At 42.0% G+C, this 19,507-nt stretch overlaps 3 protein-coding genes across 4 annotated transcripts; 2 read left to right on the plus strand and 1 right to left on the minus strand.

The window, feature by feature from the left end:
* Positions 1 to 403: 403 nt before the first annotated feature.
* On the plus strand, positions 404 to 1,510 carry LOC116326689 (P2Y purinoceptor 4-like). Its single transcript, XM_031748070.1, has one exon. It carries the CDS (start codon positions 404 to 406, stop codon positions 1,508 to 1,510), a length of 1,107 nt encoding a protein of 368 aa, XP_031603930.1.
* Positions 1,511 to 2,103: 593 nt separating this feature from the next.
* Positions 2,104 to 11,362, plus strand: LOC116326744 (vesicular glutamate transporter 2.1). Its single transcript, XM_031748152.2, has 12 exons — positions 2,104 to 2,700; positions 4,070 to 4,325; positions 4,721 to 4,839; positions 5,745 to 5,859; positions 6,849 to 6,936; positions 7,125 to 7,211; positions 7,706 to 7,848; positions 7,937 to 8,086; positions 9,585 to 9,717; positions 9,804 to 9,914; positions 10,013 to 10,140; positions 10,488 to 11,362. The coding sequence occupies exons 1-12, from the start codon at positions 2,615 to 2,617 to the stop codon at positions 10,815 to 10,817; spliced, it is 1,746 nt and encodes a 581-aa protein (XP_031604012.1). The 5' UTR covers positions 2,104 to 2,614; the 3' UTR covers positions 10,818 to 11,362.
* Positions 11,363 to 17,481: 6,119 nt separating this feature from the next.
* Positions 17,482 to 19,369, minus strand: fancf (FA complementation group F). Of its 2 annotated transcripts, none has more exons than XM_031748153.2 (2): positions 19,297 to 19,369; positions 17,482 to 19,042 (listed from the first exon to the last, which is right to left on the minus strand). In XM_031748153.2, exon 2 carries the CDS (start codon positions 18,988 to 18,990, stop codon positions 17,959 to 17,961), a length of 1,032 nt encoding a protein of 343 aa, XP_031604013.1. In that variant the 5' UTR covers positions 18,991 to 19,042; positions 19,297 to 19,369; the 3' UTR covers positions 17,482 to 17,958. The 2 variants fall into 2 exon arrangements, with proteins under 2 accessions (XP_031604013.1, XP_039470719.1); XM_039614785.1 differs by having other exon boundaries at positions 17,482 to 19,104; positions 19,297 to 19,347.
* Positions 19,370 to 19,507: the final 138 nt, after the last annotated feature.

Here is a 19,507-nt window from a genome sequence, read left to right on the forward strand (position 1 = left end):
TGGACCAACGCTGTCGACCAGCAGCTCTTGTGTCGAGGACATCAAAGTTGCTTTTCACAGAACAGATGGCCGGAGAGAGAGCACTGATAACTATTCAGTGTTTGCTCGCACTGGTGGGTGTGTTTTACACCAAAATATGTTGGCAGGGTTGTTTCACTTGGCACTGTGCAGATCCTACTGTAACAAAGACATGGGGAACAGTCAGATTCAGGTAGGTTGTAAAGACTCAATGTGATTTTAAATGTGTATCAATTAAAGATGAAACTGTGAATCAACTGAAATATTTTTCAGCTCTGTGATTAGGGCTTATATGACTATCGTGTTGTTCGATGAGGATGAATACTTCTAGTGTAGCCTAGATTCTGTATATGAGCCCAGTAAACAAATCTGATTGATGGTTTAGATGACGATATATTTAAATGCCAATGAGCTGGACACTGTGCTTGTGGTCATCCAGCCTCCAGAGGAAGACCTTTGTGATCTGGACACCCATCATGGTTTAACTGTGGTCGAGCTCTACATTATGCCCGCCTCCTTCCTGGCTGTGCTTATCCTCGGGCTCCCCCTCAACTTGCTCTCCCTGTGGGTTTATGCCCTGCGGCTGCAGCGATGGACCCGCAGCACGGTGTTCCTCTTCAACCTGACCTTAGCTGACACCTCCTGGCTCCTGGCCTTGCCTTTCCTCATCCATTACCATCTGAACCACATGTACTGGAACCAGGGGCTGCCGCTCTGCATTGCTGTGAGGATGCTTTACCACAACTACTTCTACCTCAGCATCTTCTTCGTCACCTGCATCAGTGTGGACCGATACCTGGCCATCGTACACCCACTGCGCTCTCTGGTGCTGCTCGACCGGCGGAAGGCCTCTCTGCTGTGCGCGGCCGTATGGACGGCCACGCTGCTCCTAAGCATACCTGTTGCCCGGATGACTCAGATCCAGACTTGCCCCGGAAGCAACCGCACCGTGTGCACCCTGTACGTACTGCTACGTGAAACAGGGGAGAGCCTCCCTTATTCCCTCATATGCTCCATTATCGGCTTCCTCTTCCCGCTGCTCGCCATCTGCTACTGCGGCCTGCGCAGCATCAGAGAGCTTCGCCGTCGACCTCTCCACCCCGATCACCTCAACAAGAAGCTGAGGCTCAGGCGGCTGCTGGGCGCAGTGCTAGTCATATTTTCCTCGTTTTACCTGCCCTATCACCTGAGCCGCAACGCTGCCGTCGTGATACGAGCAATCTACCCCGACAACCCCGCCTCCTGGCGATCCGCAGACACGGCCTTCGTCCTGGAGATGTGTATTTGCGGCCTCATTACCTGCGTTAACCCCTTGTTCAGCTGCCTTATAGGACGCCAGTTTAGGAATGAGTTTTACGGCACGATTGCTGCCATGGTTCCACGTTGTCCACGCATGCAGGCGACATCTAAAGGGACCCAGATGAACCTTAGGAAAAGGCAGGAGGTGTCCAGTGTTGCACCTGTGCGCGCACTGCCTGCACCTAGACCTTAATGAGGAATTTGATTAAATGTTTTTCTTTTTTTGTCTAAATGTGTCAGAGATCACGAAACTGCTGAGCCCCCTTTCCTAAGTGGTAATATCGGATACATACAGTGCAAAGAACAATGGTTTCTGGTCTCCTTTATCTTGTCTATTATCTGTGAAGGTTGCTCTGCTTCTTACACAACAGTGCCTCTGCGTGGTTGACTGCGTGCTGTACTTTCTTCTGGTTTTGCGTGCGTGAATAGCAAATCTTTCAAATAAACAAATGAATTAAAATACTAATAGTGAGCTGATATCTTTGTTGGATTTTAGCAAAGGCAAGGCTTTCAGCATGTTTTGTTTTGTTTTGTTTTTCACAAACTATCTCAGCCTCAGATTTAAGCCGGCGAAGACCAGCCCAGTGCCTGAGAGCTTGCCCTTTTATAAGTTGTCTGGAATCATCTTGAAACCATCTTTTCCTGAATTAGAAAATAGGGAAGGGTGGGGAACGATTATGCAGTTGACAGTCGTAGCTGTTAACAGATCTGAAGTTGTAATTGAATTAGAGGAGAGGAGCGGTGGGAGCGGAGGGAGGAGGGGCATTGCGCGGAGCTGCTGACAGGTAGATGAGCTGTGCGCTGTCCGCGGTGCTGAAACCTCCTCCAGCTGCACCCACACCGGAGATTCCCTCACCTCAGGTTAGACCTGAGCTCCGATCATCTCCGCCGGCTCAAGCTCTCCACAATCCCACCTCAGTTTCTCAAATAATAGAACAATAAAAAAGAAAAAAAATCCAAGTTGTGATCTTCGGTGGTGCCTTTTTCTTATCGCGGGCTGGATCTTAAGATGGCACTGCACGGATTAACATTGCGCAAGGCAAAAGCGGACTTATTTGACTGCTGTTTTGTGACTGTGAAAGCAACCCTTTCAGACTGAACGCCTTTCTCGTTTTTCTCCATTTTTTTCTGGCGCATCTATTTTATTTTATTTTTTTGTTTCGTCTGGACACATGCTTTTCGCTGAAGAGAAATAGGCGCCTTATTTCTGGATTAATATCTTAACAATATGCTTTTTAATGCTGCACTTATATTTGTTATAGTATTGTAGAAATTGTTTTCAGAAGATAATTTGGATATGGAGCCAGGAAAGGAGAAAGCTCTCCCCACCAGTAAAGAGGGGATGAAACAAATAGCAGGAAAGGCCCTCGGGGCTCTGTACAGGTAAGAAATTGTACATCTCTTTTAATCACAGAATTAGTTTTGGAAGGATCAATTAAAATAGAAAATACGTCCAAATGATTAGATGACACACAAAGAAAACGTGCACTGGCTTTGAATGTGCTTATTACTGCATTACAATTATTATTTTTATTTTAAGAAAAAAGGTAAATCTCATCATTATGAGGTGAATCACGAACAGGGTGCTGAGAGCAGAGTCGTGTGGCCCGAATATTTAAGGATCAGATATTTCCCTGGAGGACGGTCCCCCTCCACCAGCAGCTGTGGGTGTTTTTAATAATTAATGAAACAGAACGAGTCGTGACACAAGGTCGGAGGATATCTATTACCTCACGTATTCATCTGTATTACTTCAAGATAGATGAACTTCATATCAACTGACTTACTATATTCTTTAACGGCCACGAAGAGCTCCATGTAACGTGGCTCGGGTGAAACTGATGGCTGACTACAAAGGAAACAGCACCAGTTTAGATTTGGAGCAGGGAAGCAGGATGCGGTGGAATAGAAGAGAATTATTATTTATTTATTTTTTTCTTTTTAATTCTCATTGGAAATGCACATAAATTATATTAAGGCAGCAAAAACTAATTTTCGACAAATATTCCAACAGAAATACGAAGGTTTTGATCTGAGTCTGCATATGTTTGGAACCCTTTTGAGCCTTATTCGTTTATTTACTGAACCAAAAATGACTTTTAGAAGCTGTAGCACAGAAAAAAACGTGACTCAAATCTGTTTGATTTAAGCTGTAGCTAGGCCAGTCATTTCACCGGATGAGGCCTTCGCATGTCAGGGTTTTTAAATCCACCTTAAATTTCGTTGAAAATTCCCGAATTGGAGCCGAAGCGAAATTTCTACACCGGATTTATGGCAGCTAATTAAATATTTAATAAAAAACATATATATGGCGAAATTTAACTGCAAACAGCGCTGATGCAGATAATACTGCAATGCGGTATGAAGGTCATCTTCTTCTCCTCGATTCCATTCAGCCTTTCCTTTCAACAAGTCAAGAAAAAATTATAACAGGATATTTTCCCCCTCATGAAGAGTGTGCAGGCGTTTGGAGGCCTGTGTCAGATTAAAGAATAAATTAGAGCCACTGACAGGGCCCGGAGTTGAAATGAAATTCTCATTCTTAAACGTGAAGAAGCAGTGTTGGGTATTTCCAGGGGAATTGTTTCTGCTGATCTGACCTAAAAATCCATTAAAAATATACATATATATGTATTAAAAATGTTTTCTTTCTTTAAACACAGTATCTGGCTGGTACTTTGGTATCATCCATTCACCCCGGCTTTGAACATATGAATCACCTAAAAATGAGTATTATATAATCGAAATGCAGGAGAATCGAAAAGCGGCAGCAAACAGGTGAAGCGATCGAGCTGACGGAGGATGGGAGACCGCGAGCGGACGAGGAGCGGAAGACGCCCCTGTGTGACTGCACGTGCTTCGGGCTGCCGCGCAGATACATCATCGCTATGCTGAGCGGGCTCGGCTTCTGCATCTCCTTCGGTATCCGGTGTAACTTGGGTGTGGCCATCGTCAGCATGGTCAATAACAGCACAATCCACCAAAACGGCAAGATAATCATCAAAGAGGTGCCTGTAAACCCCGCCTCTTCATTCACCAGGAACCCCATCCTACACCCCACCCTACCCCACCCTCTTATGTGTGATAGGTGGTGAGATAGAACTGAGTCTGCATGTTTCTTTCAATTGCCGTTCCTGTGTTTACAGAGTAAATAGCAAAATGAGTAATTTGCGCTTTTTTGTTGTAAATTTATTGGAAATTGTGATTTTTTTTATCAACTTAGATCATCACAGAGGTCAAATTCACTGCGAAGCATTACATTTTATATACATCTTTCTGCAAATATTTCTCTCCTGTAACACTTAGCACTTAGGAAAAAAACGAAAAAGTGATTTCACAGCGATACAAACTACAGCGAATTAAAAGAGACGTAATTTTGTTTTTATTTTTATGTGTCTGAAAGAAAGCGAAATTCAACTGGGACCCAGAGACTGTGGGGATGATTCACGGTTCCTTCTTCTGGGGCTACATAGTTACTCAGATTCCAGGAGGGTACATCTCCTCCAGGCTGGCTGCAAACAGGTAAAACTATACACATTTTCTGAGTTAGGTCTTTGAGGAGATTATATTTAGGAAATATCGATTTCCTACTGATTTCCCATTGTATCTACGAACAAAAAATGGATAATTTTGTGTGCAGACTTGCTGGCAAACCAGCAGGTTTGGAGAAACCTGCAGATAAACTGGGGATTTGGCTGATGCCCGCCAGGCGTGCCTCCTCATGTTAATGAGCTCCCATGGGACCACCGTGTCTAATCCTTTATGTTCAGAGGCATGGCAACCACACCGGCCAAAGCCATGTGTGCGAAGTGCTTCTAAGCAAAGATTGTAGCGTGATTTCAACCACTGTGTCCCACCTCTATACCTTATTATTTCATTAACAGCTGACTGGCTGACTGGAAATATAGATAAATATACAAAACCATCATTCTTTAAAAAAACTAACAGTTAAGCTGTCGATCAATATTAGAACGCAGTGTAGACAGATACTGCAGAAAGAAGGAGCTGCAAGGAAAAATAAAGTGCGCCAAGCTCGCAGCATGGGTCCTTATTACATTAACATTACAGGATTGTTAAAACTGAATCTAAATGAATCCTTGAAGAGCTTCATCATGCCAAGTCAGCTGAGCCCACTGACGCCTTCTGCTGCAAACACCTCCTGTCCTCACTCCCCTGGAAACCGAATAACAGCCTGTTGTGTGCGCGCTTGTGTGTGTGGCACCCAATTAGGACTGGTTTGTCTTGATTATGAGTGTTTATTCTTCTACTATATTATAAAAATTAACAATATATGATTCAGTCTACTGTTTACTGATATTTGCAGTTGATCAAAATGATGCAGACCCCCCTTTTCTTTTCCTTGAGTCACATAAAGATTTCATTTTGATACAAATTTGACAAATAATCTTGTAATGCTGTTTATCCAGAGTTTTTGGTGCTGCCATCGTGCTGACATCCACCCTGAACATGTTCATTCCCTCTGCCGCCCGGGTGCACTACGGATGTGTCATCTTTGTGAGGATATTACAAGGGTTGGTGGAGGTACTGATGCACAATTTGCACATCAGGTTTTGACCTTTAAAACACTCAAGGATGATGCCTCATTATCAAACCAGGAGCTGAGCTTGACCCTTCCTAATGAAATTGTCCTGACATTCTGTTTTCAGCCAGGTTTTACAGCAATCTTCTGTTTCTATTCAAGCCTGCTGCTCTCTATTTGGATTTCCGCTGAAAAAAAATGAAGCTCTATTCATTATACTGTACACATATTAGTACACAATCGTCAAACAAAGTAAAACCCTGAATAGCAGGGCTTATGTGTACTGGCTTGCCTGGCTTAGAGAGCTCCATGTTCACATAGAAACACAATGAACAAAAGAGATAAAAACCACTTGATGCGGGCGGCTCCCGCAGCTCAAGAAGGGGAATGATTTCAGAGGGAGAGACGCTATTATTAGTTTGAAGGTCATCCTCTTTTGTTGTTTTGTTTAGCTCCAAACTGTAGTTTCAGTTGCCTCTCATGACCATTCAGAGAGGGAGCTGCCTGCGTTCAGCGCCACGGCTTATTACTACAAATTAAACATTAGCATTTCAGGGTGTCTCCCACTGCAAGCCTCAGCAATTTGTGTCTATCAATAGTTGATTGTATGCCACTTAGTGTATAATGAAGATTTAATGGGAACAATCCACGGCTTCTTTTTTTTCCCCATGAAGTGGGCAGTCAGCTTGAATTTGCACTGACTCACACCTAAGCCATTAGTCTCTATTAGAAAGATCAGCTACAATGCATGTCAGTTTGTTTGTTATTAACTGCAATTTGACTTGTAAGTCTCTGGCAAAAAAAGAGACGACGTCAATCAAGTAGAATATATTTTCATTAAGTGTAAAAACAGCTACAGTGCTGATGAAATTAGCAAATTAAGCATGTTGTGCTTTTACGCTGTGAAAACAAGTATGTTAAAGCTGGTGGGAAACAATCACTGTCTGATCTTACTGTTGCTGTAATGTTGTGTTTTTCATTCACCATACAGGGAGTGACTTACCCGGCCTGCCACGGGATCTGGAGTAAATGGGCTCCGCCGCTGGAAAGAAGTCGTCTGGCAACCATCTCGTTTTGTGGTACAAAACAGACACACAAAAGCAAGATTGGCTCATCACATTACTTTATACACTTGAGTGCAGGTTTAGGGTTACATACCACCCTGCCTAAAAGGTGTGCAAACAAGAAGTGAACACCTTTGTAACTAAACACAAACAGACAAGCACAGATCGCTTTCTGCTCAGTCATGACATTTTGTCCTCTTCAGGATCATACGCCGGCGCAGTGATCGCCATGCCTCTGGCCGGGATCCTGGTCCAGTATACTGGATGGTCTTCTGTCTTCTATGTGTATGGTGAGTACTGCTTTATCTGACTGACTTCACCTTAAAAGGAGACCCTGTCCCATGTAAAGAAAGAAATAATGTAAAATCTTGTTTTTTTCTTAGCCATAAATGACATACAGTTCAATTCTGTGCATTTTTCTTGTGCTGCTACAGTCTCACGTGGGCTTATTAGATAAAGTTAGCAAAGTCTACAAAGGCAATGTTATATAACTGACACCGGTGAGTCAGTTCACTGCCTCTTCCATGTCTGTCTATGCATGCATCTATCTAACTCTTAAATATATACTCTCTAAACTTCTGAAATAAGCCCAAGCATCATTATGACTAACCCATTAAATCAGATAGTGTATATGTTTGGTTAATTCTGTAGAAAATTGTGGAAAACAAACTTCAGACTTTTGTATTCTGATTTTGACAACAGCTAAATCGCCACTTGAATTTTATATTCTGTGGATCTGTATCATCTGAAGATTTGTAATGACTGATGTGTTTGATTTGTTCAGGATCCTTTGGGATAGTTTGGTACATGTTCTGGATTTTGGTGTCCTACGAAAGCCCGGCAGAACATCCAACAATCACTGAGGAGGAGCGCCGTTACATTGAGGAGAGCATTGGCGAAAGTGCCCAGCTCATGGGCGCGATGGAGGTGGGTGCTCAGTCTGTATCTTCTGATTTCTGATGCCACACCAAATGCTGCTCAGGATGATTTAGCATTTGTCACGTTGTTTCAACAGAAATTCAAGACTCCCTGGAGGAAATTCTTCTCTTCTATGCCTGTCTATGCAATCATTGTGGCCAACTTCTGCAGAAGCTGGACCTTTTATCTGCTTCTCATCAGTCAGCCTGCATACTTTGAAGAAGTTTTTGGCTTTGAGATCAGCAAGGTGAGTAAATATATCCTTTAAAAAGTCTATTATTAGGCCTAAAATGTCTCATCTGGTCTCATCATCAAATTTCCAAATAACACGATGCTATAATTGCTTCTAAAAAAGGCATAACAGGTCCATTTTGATGTTATGCCAGCAGTCTAATGTCATGTATTTATTCTTAAAGACTAAATGGTTTCATTTTAAAGCTGAACAAAGGTATCCCAACTCCGGAAACCAAAAAGATGGTTCACCACGCAGCCACAGCAGTGACTCTATGCCTCACCAGTGGGGCTCAACCCATGATTTCAGAACCAGTGGGATAAGCATACCAAACTGGCTATAACTGAAATTTGTTAGAGTATCATTACTGGATGAAGATATTAAAACAGTGTGACAATAACAAAGATGTTGTTTGTACTGAGAAACCTACAGAGAATTTTTGGCTTCCTTTAGCTTTTCACCCACAAAGCTGTGGGTGAAAAGCTTAAAATTTCACCCACAGCTTTTACTATTTTAGTTCACTCTCATGATAGTTTTCAGTCACAGAGGGGCAAAGGTGTTTAAAGCAGCCATAAAGTACTTAAAACTTATTATATCCTACTTGGCACATCAACCTCTTTGATTAGATTTCAGCCGCTAAAGACTCCCTTTGGCAGCTAAGTAAATAATAACTCAGTTTAAAAGAAGCATCCTAGGAAGAAAGTTTGGGTCTGACTGGCATAAATTTAATTAAATCCATGCAGTTTTATTTATATAGCACCAAATCTCAACAAAAGTTGCCTCAAGCTGCAACATTTGTTCCTGCTTTCTTTTAAGTGCTATTGCATTTTAGATTGTATTAATAAATGTCACCACGGGGTTAAATTAGGCTGGAATGGTAGACTTATGTGTATATGTGTATGTTTAGCTGCTAATACAATGCAGCACACTAAACTATATCATTTTAAAAAGTAATAAATGAAGAAGGAAAACATACTTACAGTTTTTTTCTGTTGAACCATTATTACATTTGCTCAACCTCATTGGAAATAATTGCCTAATTTTAAACGTATAACCATGGATTTAAAAAAAGAACATCAAACAAAAGATATTTAGTTTTTATATTAAAAAAAAGGACATTTAGAACATTAAACAATGATTTTAAAGCTTAATGGATATTTAAATTTGCAATTTTGGGACAACTTGCTTTAGAAAGTGCTGTGATTTGCTGTTTTTATCTGTCCTCATGTGTCATACATGTAAAAACAAAGCAGCCAGTCTCAAATCACCCCAGTCTTCTGAGCTCCAGCGAGAGTGTAAAGCATCACTCAGGCTGCTCTGACAGATGCAATTCAGGCTGAGGATGAGTTTCTGTTATAACTGTGGTGAATTATTGCTGACATGTGATACAGGAGTCAAGAGGTTAAAGCAAAGGCTGAGATTTGCTCTGAGACTGAGACAATCCCCTTCTTGTTGTGACAGCTGCTCTGCTCCTGTTGTGGCTGCTTCAGAAAAGTATTTGATGCTTTCTCAGGTTGGAATCCTGTCAGCTCTCCCTCACTTGGTCATGACCATCATCGTGCCTCTAGGAGGCCAGCTAGCAGACTACCTGCGAACCCACAACATTATGTCCACCACTACGGTCCGCAAAATCATGAACTGTGGAGGTGAGGCCTTAATCATGAGATTTTTGTCAGTTCCTTGAAGTACTCCTCATCAGTTCATCACTTAACTGTTTTCATGCTGTTTTCAGGCTTTGGCATGGAGGCTACTCTTTTACTAGTGGTTGGTTATTCCCACAGTAAGGGGGTAGCCATCTCTTTCTTAGTTCTGGCGGTGGGATTTAGCGGTTTTGCAATATCAGGTGAGTCCTAAAACAGTGATGTATTGTTCATATTTGATCCCACCTCGATGCTAATCAGCAGCAGACTCAGAAAGTCTCCTTGCTTCCTTTGGTTGCAGGTTTCAACGTGAACCATCTAGACATCGCCCCTCGCTATGCCAGCATCCTCATGGGCATTTCCAATGGCGTGGGAACGCTGTCAGGGATGGTCTGCCCTCTTATAGTGGGAGCAATGACAAAAAACAAGGTGAGTCGTAATCAAGCAACAACAAACATATTTTTGTCTGAGTTTGTAAAGCCCACAGCCATCTCCTGATCCTAGTCTACTGTTTAATAGTGTAATCATTTAAACCTGGATCACAGAGCTTTTCTTACTGTAGCAAACCCCCTTATTTTGCCCAAAATATGACCAATCCCCTCTGTGCCTGATCCTTACCTCATATTTTTATTTACTTAAATGCAAACCACTGGTGTAGTTGTGGCATATTTGTTCTCCCTAATCTGAGCAAGTTAGAAGAGCTTATCTGTTCTACGATATAACTGAAAACTTTACAAAGGGACTCAGCCTGGCTCCAACCTTTGTCCATTTCCTAGACTCGTGAAGAGTGGCAGTATGTCTTCCTCATTGCTTCTCTCGTGCATTACGGAGGCGTGATATTTTACGGGCTCTTCGCATCGGGGGAGAAACAGCCATGGGCTGACCCTGAAGAAACCAGCGAAGAGAAGTGCGGTTTTATAGATGAGGACGAGCTGGCAGAGGAGACAGGCGACATCACCCAGGGATACGGTGCGATGGGAGGTCCAGCTAAAAGCTACGGGGCCACGGGGCAGCTGAACGGAGGCTGGGTGCAGGACTGGGATAAAACGGAGGAATACGTACAGGAGCCAGTGGGAAAGATGTACACCCAGCGCGGCTACTCTTAAACCAGACAGTCGTGGTGAGTCTGCCTACGAAAACAGACTCATCATCACCAGTTGCACAAGCATTATATTAGATGTTTAAATCCATTTTGTGTGTTAAAGTAAAAGAAGATTCAAAAGCCACTGTAAAGAAGTAGTTAATTGCAATGCAGAACAATCCTCATTAGAGCCTCATGTTTCTCATCACATGTACCGACAGTAGGGCTTCACTATACAGACAGCAGTCGTACTATTTAGGACCCAAAGCTCATCAATCTACTTGAACAACACAAGCCAGACGAAACTGCAGTCGACCATCATGTAGGGTCTTTCTCTGAAATACTACTCTGATTGCACTGAAACTATGAAAGTATTCTAAAAACAAGATTCTGTTTCTCAAATATGTTTTATGTACTGTATATACCTGCATACTGTTTCTGTGAGACTATTGTGAATTTTGGGTCGTTGATCTGTGTGAACATTAATATAAAAGGCCATATTTTTCATGGACAGTACCTCTTCAGGGAGACGTCTGCTTGCAAAAAAGGTCTTCTTCTTCTCGAGTGAGGCCTGTAACACAATATAAGACAAAAATAGCGTGAGTGAAGTTGAACCGTAGAGTTTTAGTGTGTGTTTGTTGCATGACTTTTGCTCAGATCAATGTTTCAGACGCGGCCGCCTCACAGCCACTGATAGTCCTCATTCAGCCTACTGCTTTGTTCTTAGATTCAAGCGTCTCCCGCCATTATAAATAATGAGATGAATTTTTGTAATCAGGTTCCGGTCGTGACGTGAGACAAATCAAAAAAGTTGTGAAGGCAACTGCTGCTCAGAAAACATTGACTATTGATGTTTGGTGTGCACTGCAATAAATTCTGTGTACCAGCCGCCACCCATCACATTCTGTTTTGTAACGTGACACTGGCTTGCTGTATCTTAACTGTAATTGTTTTTGGAGTCATGTGATGATCAACATTAAGGTGTGTGTTTTAACAAATTACAATTAGTGTCTGGAGACCCCAGCTTTAGTGCTCATGATGCAGGAGGAATGCACTGCTGTGTATGAACAACCAAGTTTTGTGATCCCCTGGTGTCCCTTGGTTGTTGTCATTGTCACCAAAAAGTACTTTATTGACACATTGATATTGTCACATATGAGTGGACCACATGGATTAATAGATGGCTCTTCCACCTGACTTTATTTGCTGTTTAAACACTTTGATTCATTTTGCTGTACGAAAAATCTGCAAGGATGTTTAAAATATATGAATATTTAAGAATGTTTATGATGACCAAAAGATGCTATTACGGCTTTGTGCCTGAAGATTATGTAAACAGATAAATGTGATTTTATGGCTTCTAATATTGTGTTTAATGAAGAGGTATGTTGATGTCAAAAGGTGTTATAAAAAATACTCATATCATTTTATATAAAAAAAAGTTATCAAAAAGGTAAATTTTTGTCATTTTTATCTCGTGTGTTAATGGGATGATACATTAGTCCTCATTGACTGGAGACAGACTGCCAAATCGGTTAACCACCAATTCTCCAATCACTGCCAAGCATCTCCTGTTCTCTCCCAGTTTCTCATTAGTAAATCAATGGCACAGGTCTCTGGGGTCTAGGGGAGAGCACTGGACCCTGTAGCCTGGTAATTGGTAAGAGGCGAGAGAAACAGCATTACTAAACTGTTTCATCCATGCACACCACCACCAATGTCTTTGCAAAGACTTCTTCTTTTAATAAGCTGATGTTGAGTCAGGTTGGATCTGAATCGGAGGACAAAGATCAGGAAAAAACAAAAAAAGGAAAGGAAAGGTGATGACACTTTAATGTTTGCAATGTGCAATCGCAGACACACCCATTTCCTTCTCTGCACATTTGAGCTCAACATTTTTCTCTGTAGCACATTAAGGTATTGACCCAGCTCCTTCATTACGTCCAATCACAAGTCGAATCAATATGGCTTAGCTCTAGAATTCATTAGCATTTTAAGATAAAAACGCTCCTGTTTAAAAGATTTAAATTGAACGCGCTGATGATTCGCCTTTGTAGTTATTAATGCATTTTGTTAGAATAAAAAAACACTTCTGAAACCTGAAAAAATATATACAGAGCAATAGTAGTCGTAGTCACTGTGTTTGCAGCTTTAAGGTTGGAAAATATTTATATTGTTGTCACAAAATTTACATGATAAAACTCAATAAAATAAGTAGCTCTGGCAGGGAAAATGAAAGCATAAAAACATAAAGGAATAGAATGTAGAATGACATTAGAACAAATGATCAAATTTGTGACATATTGATATCTATGGAGATATTCTGTGTAGAGTTGCTGAAAAAAATGCAGCAACAGAAGATTAGAGCAATCAACGCGTACGTAGAAAAATGCTCAACAGATCAACAGAGCCAACTTTTTAAAAATATAAACACTGACTCATCTTCTCTTTCTCTTAAGATAAACTCACAGTAACAGATCTTTTTTTTTTTTTTTTTTTTTTACTGTTTGCTAAGTAAAGCAAGCAATCTGGATAACTGTGGTAAATAATTCATGTACGTCTCCAGCTTATTGGTGTATAAGACTATGAAAAGTACAAAATAAAAGGAATGACTGACTCCATCATCGGAAGTCTGATCAGCTTCTTGAAGAATGGCAGTGTCTGAATTTCCATTGTCCTGTTACTGTAGCACAAGGTGAAAATGTCCTGGGAAAACCCCTCAGCCTCGTGCATGAGAAACCTTTGGAGCTCTCCTCTTATCTGAAGGGAACGATCGACAGGCATGACGTCTGCAGGGTTTCGGGGTTAAGGTGTCAAGCACTGGTTTTCTGCCCGTGATGGACATTCAGAGTACAGTAGCCTTTCACCGCCTTGATTGATGATTGGATCACAGGAAGCAGCTTCATGTCTAAATCATCCAGACTGTCAGGAGGGGGAGCAATTACAATAAATCTCAGTTTCTCCCCTTATTATTCAACCAGCCGAGGAGGGAAACCATTAACCCTCACGGCTGCTTGGCGCACGTTAATTTGACAGAAAACACAATTGTGTCACCGCTCACGTGGAACATGTTTTCTCATGCCTAACCAGCCGGAGTCGTCATGGCTGTTACACCAGTGACGTGCCCGTTAGGATGCACAGTAATTGGGCAAAAAGCTTCTGTCAGCATTTCTTTCACAGGTGAAAAGTCTGTCAGCTTTCACCTGCCTGCATCACTGACTCTTTATATTTCTGCAGCATCTCAGGCTCGGTCACTGTGATGTTTGTCTGGTTGTGTAATCCGGAGGGTGAGTGGAGGGGGATTGAGTAGTTGTCAGTCTGTGGGGCAGGTGCACTTTGGCTCCTGGGGGACTGTAATGGGATGAGGCCCAGCCAGAATGAGTGTTTGATGACGGGGTTGCACGCCTCCTGTGGGACTCTCCCTGCATGCAATTATCCTCCTGCTCCATCCTCCCCTGTCTAGTCTGCAGCTCAGACAATTTCTTTTTCCACACTGCATTCTCAATAATTTTTTAGTCCTAACGTATAATTCACATTCCTCATACCCCAAAACATCAGGTATTAATTAAGGCCTAAATTTCAAGACAGGATTGGAGTAATTACTGTTTTACAACACCCCCGGCATGACAGTACACATCCCCGGGGCAAGTGGTTTTTCCACACACCTCCTTCCTCTCTCTTGTTAATTGCTTTATTAATGGATGGCTTGCTGGCTCAAATTGGATTCGCACAAAATAATATGTTATATATCTCTACTCTCCACCCACTACAAACCATATGTAAACTGAACACACACACAAAAAAAGACTGCTGTGTTTCCACCATGACTCCTGAATATTTAGATATTATATTAAAAAAAAAGATTTTAAATGAAGCCCTCTGCAAAACAGCTTTACAACGGTGTGCTATCATCTCTGCAGTACTTTCCAGTTGTATCCATTAGCATTACATTTGATAGCATCTGCTCTAATGAGTCAGAGAAACAGGGATGCAAAGGTGAGAATTTTCCAGGATGAGATGAGTAGACGGAGACTGCTACATTTAATTTGTCTTTTGTTTTTTTCTTTCCACAGAAGTGCAGTCGCATTTGAAGCAATCCATCACAGGTTCATCCACTTCCCTACCCCCCACCCCTCCATATCGGATTACACTGACAGCTTCATACATGCTGATATAGTATCAGACGCAGACAAAGGAAGATAAAATTCAATACAATACTTGACGTGTTTTGACAAAGCACCGTCAGCTCTGAAAGAAATCTGAATAAGAGAGTGGAAGAATTTGCAGGTGATGAGACAAAATATTTTGCAGGGTTTATTATCACTTTGCTTTTCTGCACATCATTTTTCTTTATTTATATAATCCATCATGCCGCTCAAAGAAATACATTTGTTGCCACTTTCTTTGTTCAACCTTCAGAGATGTTTAGTTTAAGATGTTACGATGATAATCGCTGCTTCACTTCACCAAACCCATTTAAGCAGCGTGCCTGCTGACGGTGGTCGCTGATCGTCGTCATCCTCTGAGTGGGACACAGGTGTGCGGAGGGGTTTCTCCTGCCTCTGTGATCCATCGCTGAAAACACAAAAGGGGCCAGACTGGAGCGGCTTAGGCACGTGCCGAGGGAGGGCTCTACCCTCCTGCGCCCACCCCCTCAGAGGACTCCCTATTCACACCACCAGATGGTGGCTGGATCTGAGTTTTAATGAATGTTATCCTTCACGACCCTCCAGGAGCTGCAGGACAGCAGTCGCTCTCAGCACGTCTCACTGCAGTTTGTTACCCCCACGCTGCTGGAGAACAAACATGACGCTGGACGGATGGAATGTAAAATAAGGAGGGATAAGACAATCATCCAGCTCTTTGCTTAGAGCATGTGCTTTATAACAGACAGAACTGATGCACATGTATGATATTCTTAGTTTTCTCATTTGTCCTTTTGATTTAATGAAGAGTGTGACACATTTAAATTAAATAAGCTGGATGTTAAATGGCTGACTTCTGCTCTGACTCTGTTCTAATAAAGGCTTACTATGTTGCCGCAAACAGCTGGAGGTCAAATATAAAATAAGCAGTTCAGAAGATAGATGGATAGGTGGATGTTTAATAGCTAAACAGTGTTACAAATTGCCAAAAGAAGCAGAAAATATTCTTTGACACAGAATGATAATGGGGTGTCTGTTTCTTCTTACTGATTTCCAGACATGTGGGTATTATTTAGTCTGTTATAAATAACGGGTAAGACATGGTTTCATTAAATATTAGATTGGTATAGGCATAGTACTAAAAATGCTGCTTTTCTTGTAGGCTTATTGGAGTCAGATGGTAACACATCTGAATCATCACCATGGCAGCTCTCTCGCCCTGCCAGTAACGTGTAAGGCTGTGAAACAGAGTGAGAACCACAAAATCTACACAAGAAAATAACTCTGTGGGTGGAAGCACCCGATGGCTACATGCTAAAAGAGTAGAGGTGGATAATTCTCATTAGTTTGTGGAATGGTGCTCTGAAACGGCATTTTTTGTAGATTTTGTAAATTAAACATACTCCCAATGAATTCATAATTATTTTTGCATGCATTCATAACACAAGAGCAGGTTAGACGTCTGCAGTCGTTGCTGGTTGGCATATGTTCTTCACTGGCTGGAAATAAACTGGTTGTGTATGCGCTGCCCTTTACTCAGTGACCCTTGTCCGTCTCTACGAGAATTGCTTTCACGGTGTGTTAAATGAGCCGTGGCTGTGTTGGTGTTTCCCTCCGCACGGTGGCCTGGGCTCTAATTCGCTGACAGGGTTATGTCACACACCAGCCATTGTGCAGTGTTTGATTGAAGACGCCTGATCTGACTAATTGATCCCTCGCTGCACAAGCGCTCAGACACGGGCAAGGTCTGAGATGTGTAAATTGGCAGTCAGGTCACATGACTGGAATTAAGCCAATCCAAATGTATAGGTTTAGATCAAGCACTGCTGGAGACTTTTACTGACAGATGGTGTGAAAGAAAGTGAAAATCATTTGATGTGTGTAGAGTTAGGAAAGGGTATGTTGTTGCACAGTGCTTTTGCTGGCTTTGCTTATTGCCATTTCCTTATAGCCCCGAGCTTATTATCAAACCCATCTCTCTCCACAGATCTGCATAATGTGGAATTAAACTTTAATTTCTTTTTAGGTCCTCATAAATCAGCCACTGCAGAATAATTTTAAACAACGCAGCTCCTAATGGCTTGGTATTAGGATCAAATTTATGAGGCTGAATGAAACCTTGAGCTTCCAAAGACTCACGGCATCTGTTTACTGTCTCACAAGTACGTTCAGTTTAAGTGAGTCGGATCGTGTGCTGTCACGGTTTACAAGGCAGCACAAAAGCTATAATGTGTCCAAACAAGTAAGTTCAACAGTTCAACAAATAGCCAACTGGACTGACTATATATACAAATATATATATATTAAAAACAATAAATCCAGAGATAGAGATCAACTCCTACAGTATCAAGAGCAGGATCTCATTTGCCATTGTTCTTGTATCATGTGCCCCACCCTGTTCTTTCGCCTGCCTCTTTTTTCACTTTTTTTCAAGCACTCTGGTCCATTTCACCAACAGTGGACTCATCACAAATATTCTAATTATCACAATATTTCATTAAAAAAATTTTTACATTTCAACAAGAATTACTACATTGCAACATATTTTCAGTCTGAGAGGAGCCACCACTGTGACCATTTTTATTACATCATTCTACTGCATCTGTAATGAGCAGTTATGCATTTGTCTGGACACATGAACTGAGGAAAAGTGCAACAAGAAGAGTCAAAAATTATACTGAAACACGCATTTCTGTAAACAAAGGTGGAAAACATTCAAGAAGAACCTAGAAAAACCTAAAACTTTTTGCTCTGCTAGAACAATTCTTCTCATCACCAGCCTAAATTCTCACGTGTTAAATATTTCATAAACCCACAGTCATGCTCACACTTTGGTAAAATTAAACAAAACTGACAGAAATATCATTACAATTGTTAGAACAACGTGACCATTAAGCAAAAAAAATGTATGTCAGTTGTACAAAATACTCTTTTTCTGATACCAAAAAACATAGACAATATCAAGATATAAACATGAATTTGGCCACAATTTGATCATCTTTCCAGCTCCAAGACCGTCAGTCACGTGTTTAAAGCTGACAGCAGGTCTCCCCACACACTCAGCCCTGTGACATCAAAGTCTCCATCAGAAATCTTCAAAGCATTTAGTTCTTTTTCTACACCCCCCTTCAGAGATGGACTGGCCTCGAATAAAGCCAGAAAGAGCTCAGTAAGTTTCTTGAAGGACACTGTGGGGCCCGTGCTGGTTAGAACCCATTCGCTATCATTTAAGCTGTATTCCATTTCCGAGGCCCACTTTTTCAGTACATTACAAAATGCATCTCTGAATTTCTGATGTTCTTTTGCCAGATCTCTCAAAAGTGTAGGAGACAGTAGAGAACACATGTGCTGGAGCAGACTGTGATTCTTTTGCAACCAGTCTAAGAGAAAATCATGTGCAGCAGTTTGTGCAGCACAGTTTTTGGATGTCAGCAGAGCTGCAGCGATGACTACACAGAATTGTTGCAATGCCCCTTCGCATCCCTGGAGGACAGAGCCTAAAAAATGCTCTGCCCTGCAGGTTTCACTGCCTTGGTTCAGCAGAGCCTCCAGCCTCTCCATCAGCATCTCCCCCTGCACCTCAGCATCAGCACCAAGGGCTGACATATCAGCTAGGGGACTCAGGACCTTATAAACTGATTTGCATTGAACTATGTGACTGCAGAGACCTGTGACGTCCTCATACTCTCCGTGCATCGTCTTGACAGGACGCGCTGTGTCAAAGAGCATCTTCATGAGAGAACTGGGAAGTTCTGGGTTGTTCAACAACCTGACGAGCAACAAGTGCTGGCACCGGGGGAGGTCCGAGAAGGAGACTTCGGTGTATCCGGGGATGGTATCTCGCAGAGTTTGGTTTGTGAGCTGCAGCTGTTTCTCCATGATCCTCCTAATAGCGGCGTTATTATGGAACCTGGAGAAGACGTGCTCGCAGTACCGGGCCCAGTGAAACGCCCTGGACAGAGTTTGTTTATCCCAGTGCTTTACCGCATCGCTCTGCGCCGCCACCGCCAGCATCTCCACCGTGCTAGCTAAGTTTTTCAGCATCGCCTCCATGTGGCGCTCTCAGCATTCAGAGTTCAGCCTTCAGTCCGGCTTCGGAAACCCACTGAGGAGAAAGGTTACAGCCTGAACCCGAATCATCTGATTTTCGCCATGCTGCTGAAAAAACTGCTATAGCATCAGAGATGTAGCGGTTTAGCTACATGTTAGCTAAGAAGTCAACATACTAGCATAGCAAAACAGGACTTCCGGTGCCGCACTTCAATAAATACTTCCTCATGAGTAACGTGAGTTTCAATAACAGCTGACGTTATAATAAAGAATGAATATGACAGCACGGAGAAAGTTGAAGAAACTCACGTCTGTTGCCGGTTTCTACTGCTTGATTTTCCGGTTGAATATACCGCTCGTTAGTGCGCAAGCGTGCCACTTAATTCCATCCCCTTCAAAATAAAAGCCCCCAAATGACCTTCGCGCCACAAAACGAGTTAATGAGTTCGGTACACAAAAACTCGGAATTTTTGTGCTTACGTGTATTTATTATATGGATTACACACATATTTACATTAAA

Source organism: Oreochromis aureus, linkage group 7 (assembly GCF_013358895.1).
Source record: "Oreochromis aureus strain Israel breed Guangdong linkage group 7, ZZ_aureus, whole genome shotgun sequence".
Taxonomy (NCBI): domain Eukaryota; kingdom Metazoa; phylum Chordata; class Actinopteri; order Cichliformes; family Cichlidae; genus Oreochromis; species Oreochromis aureus.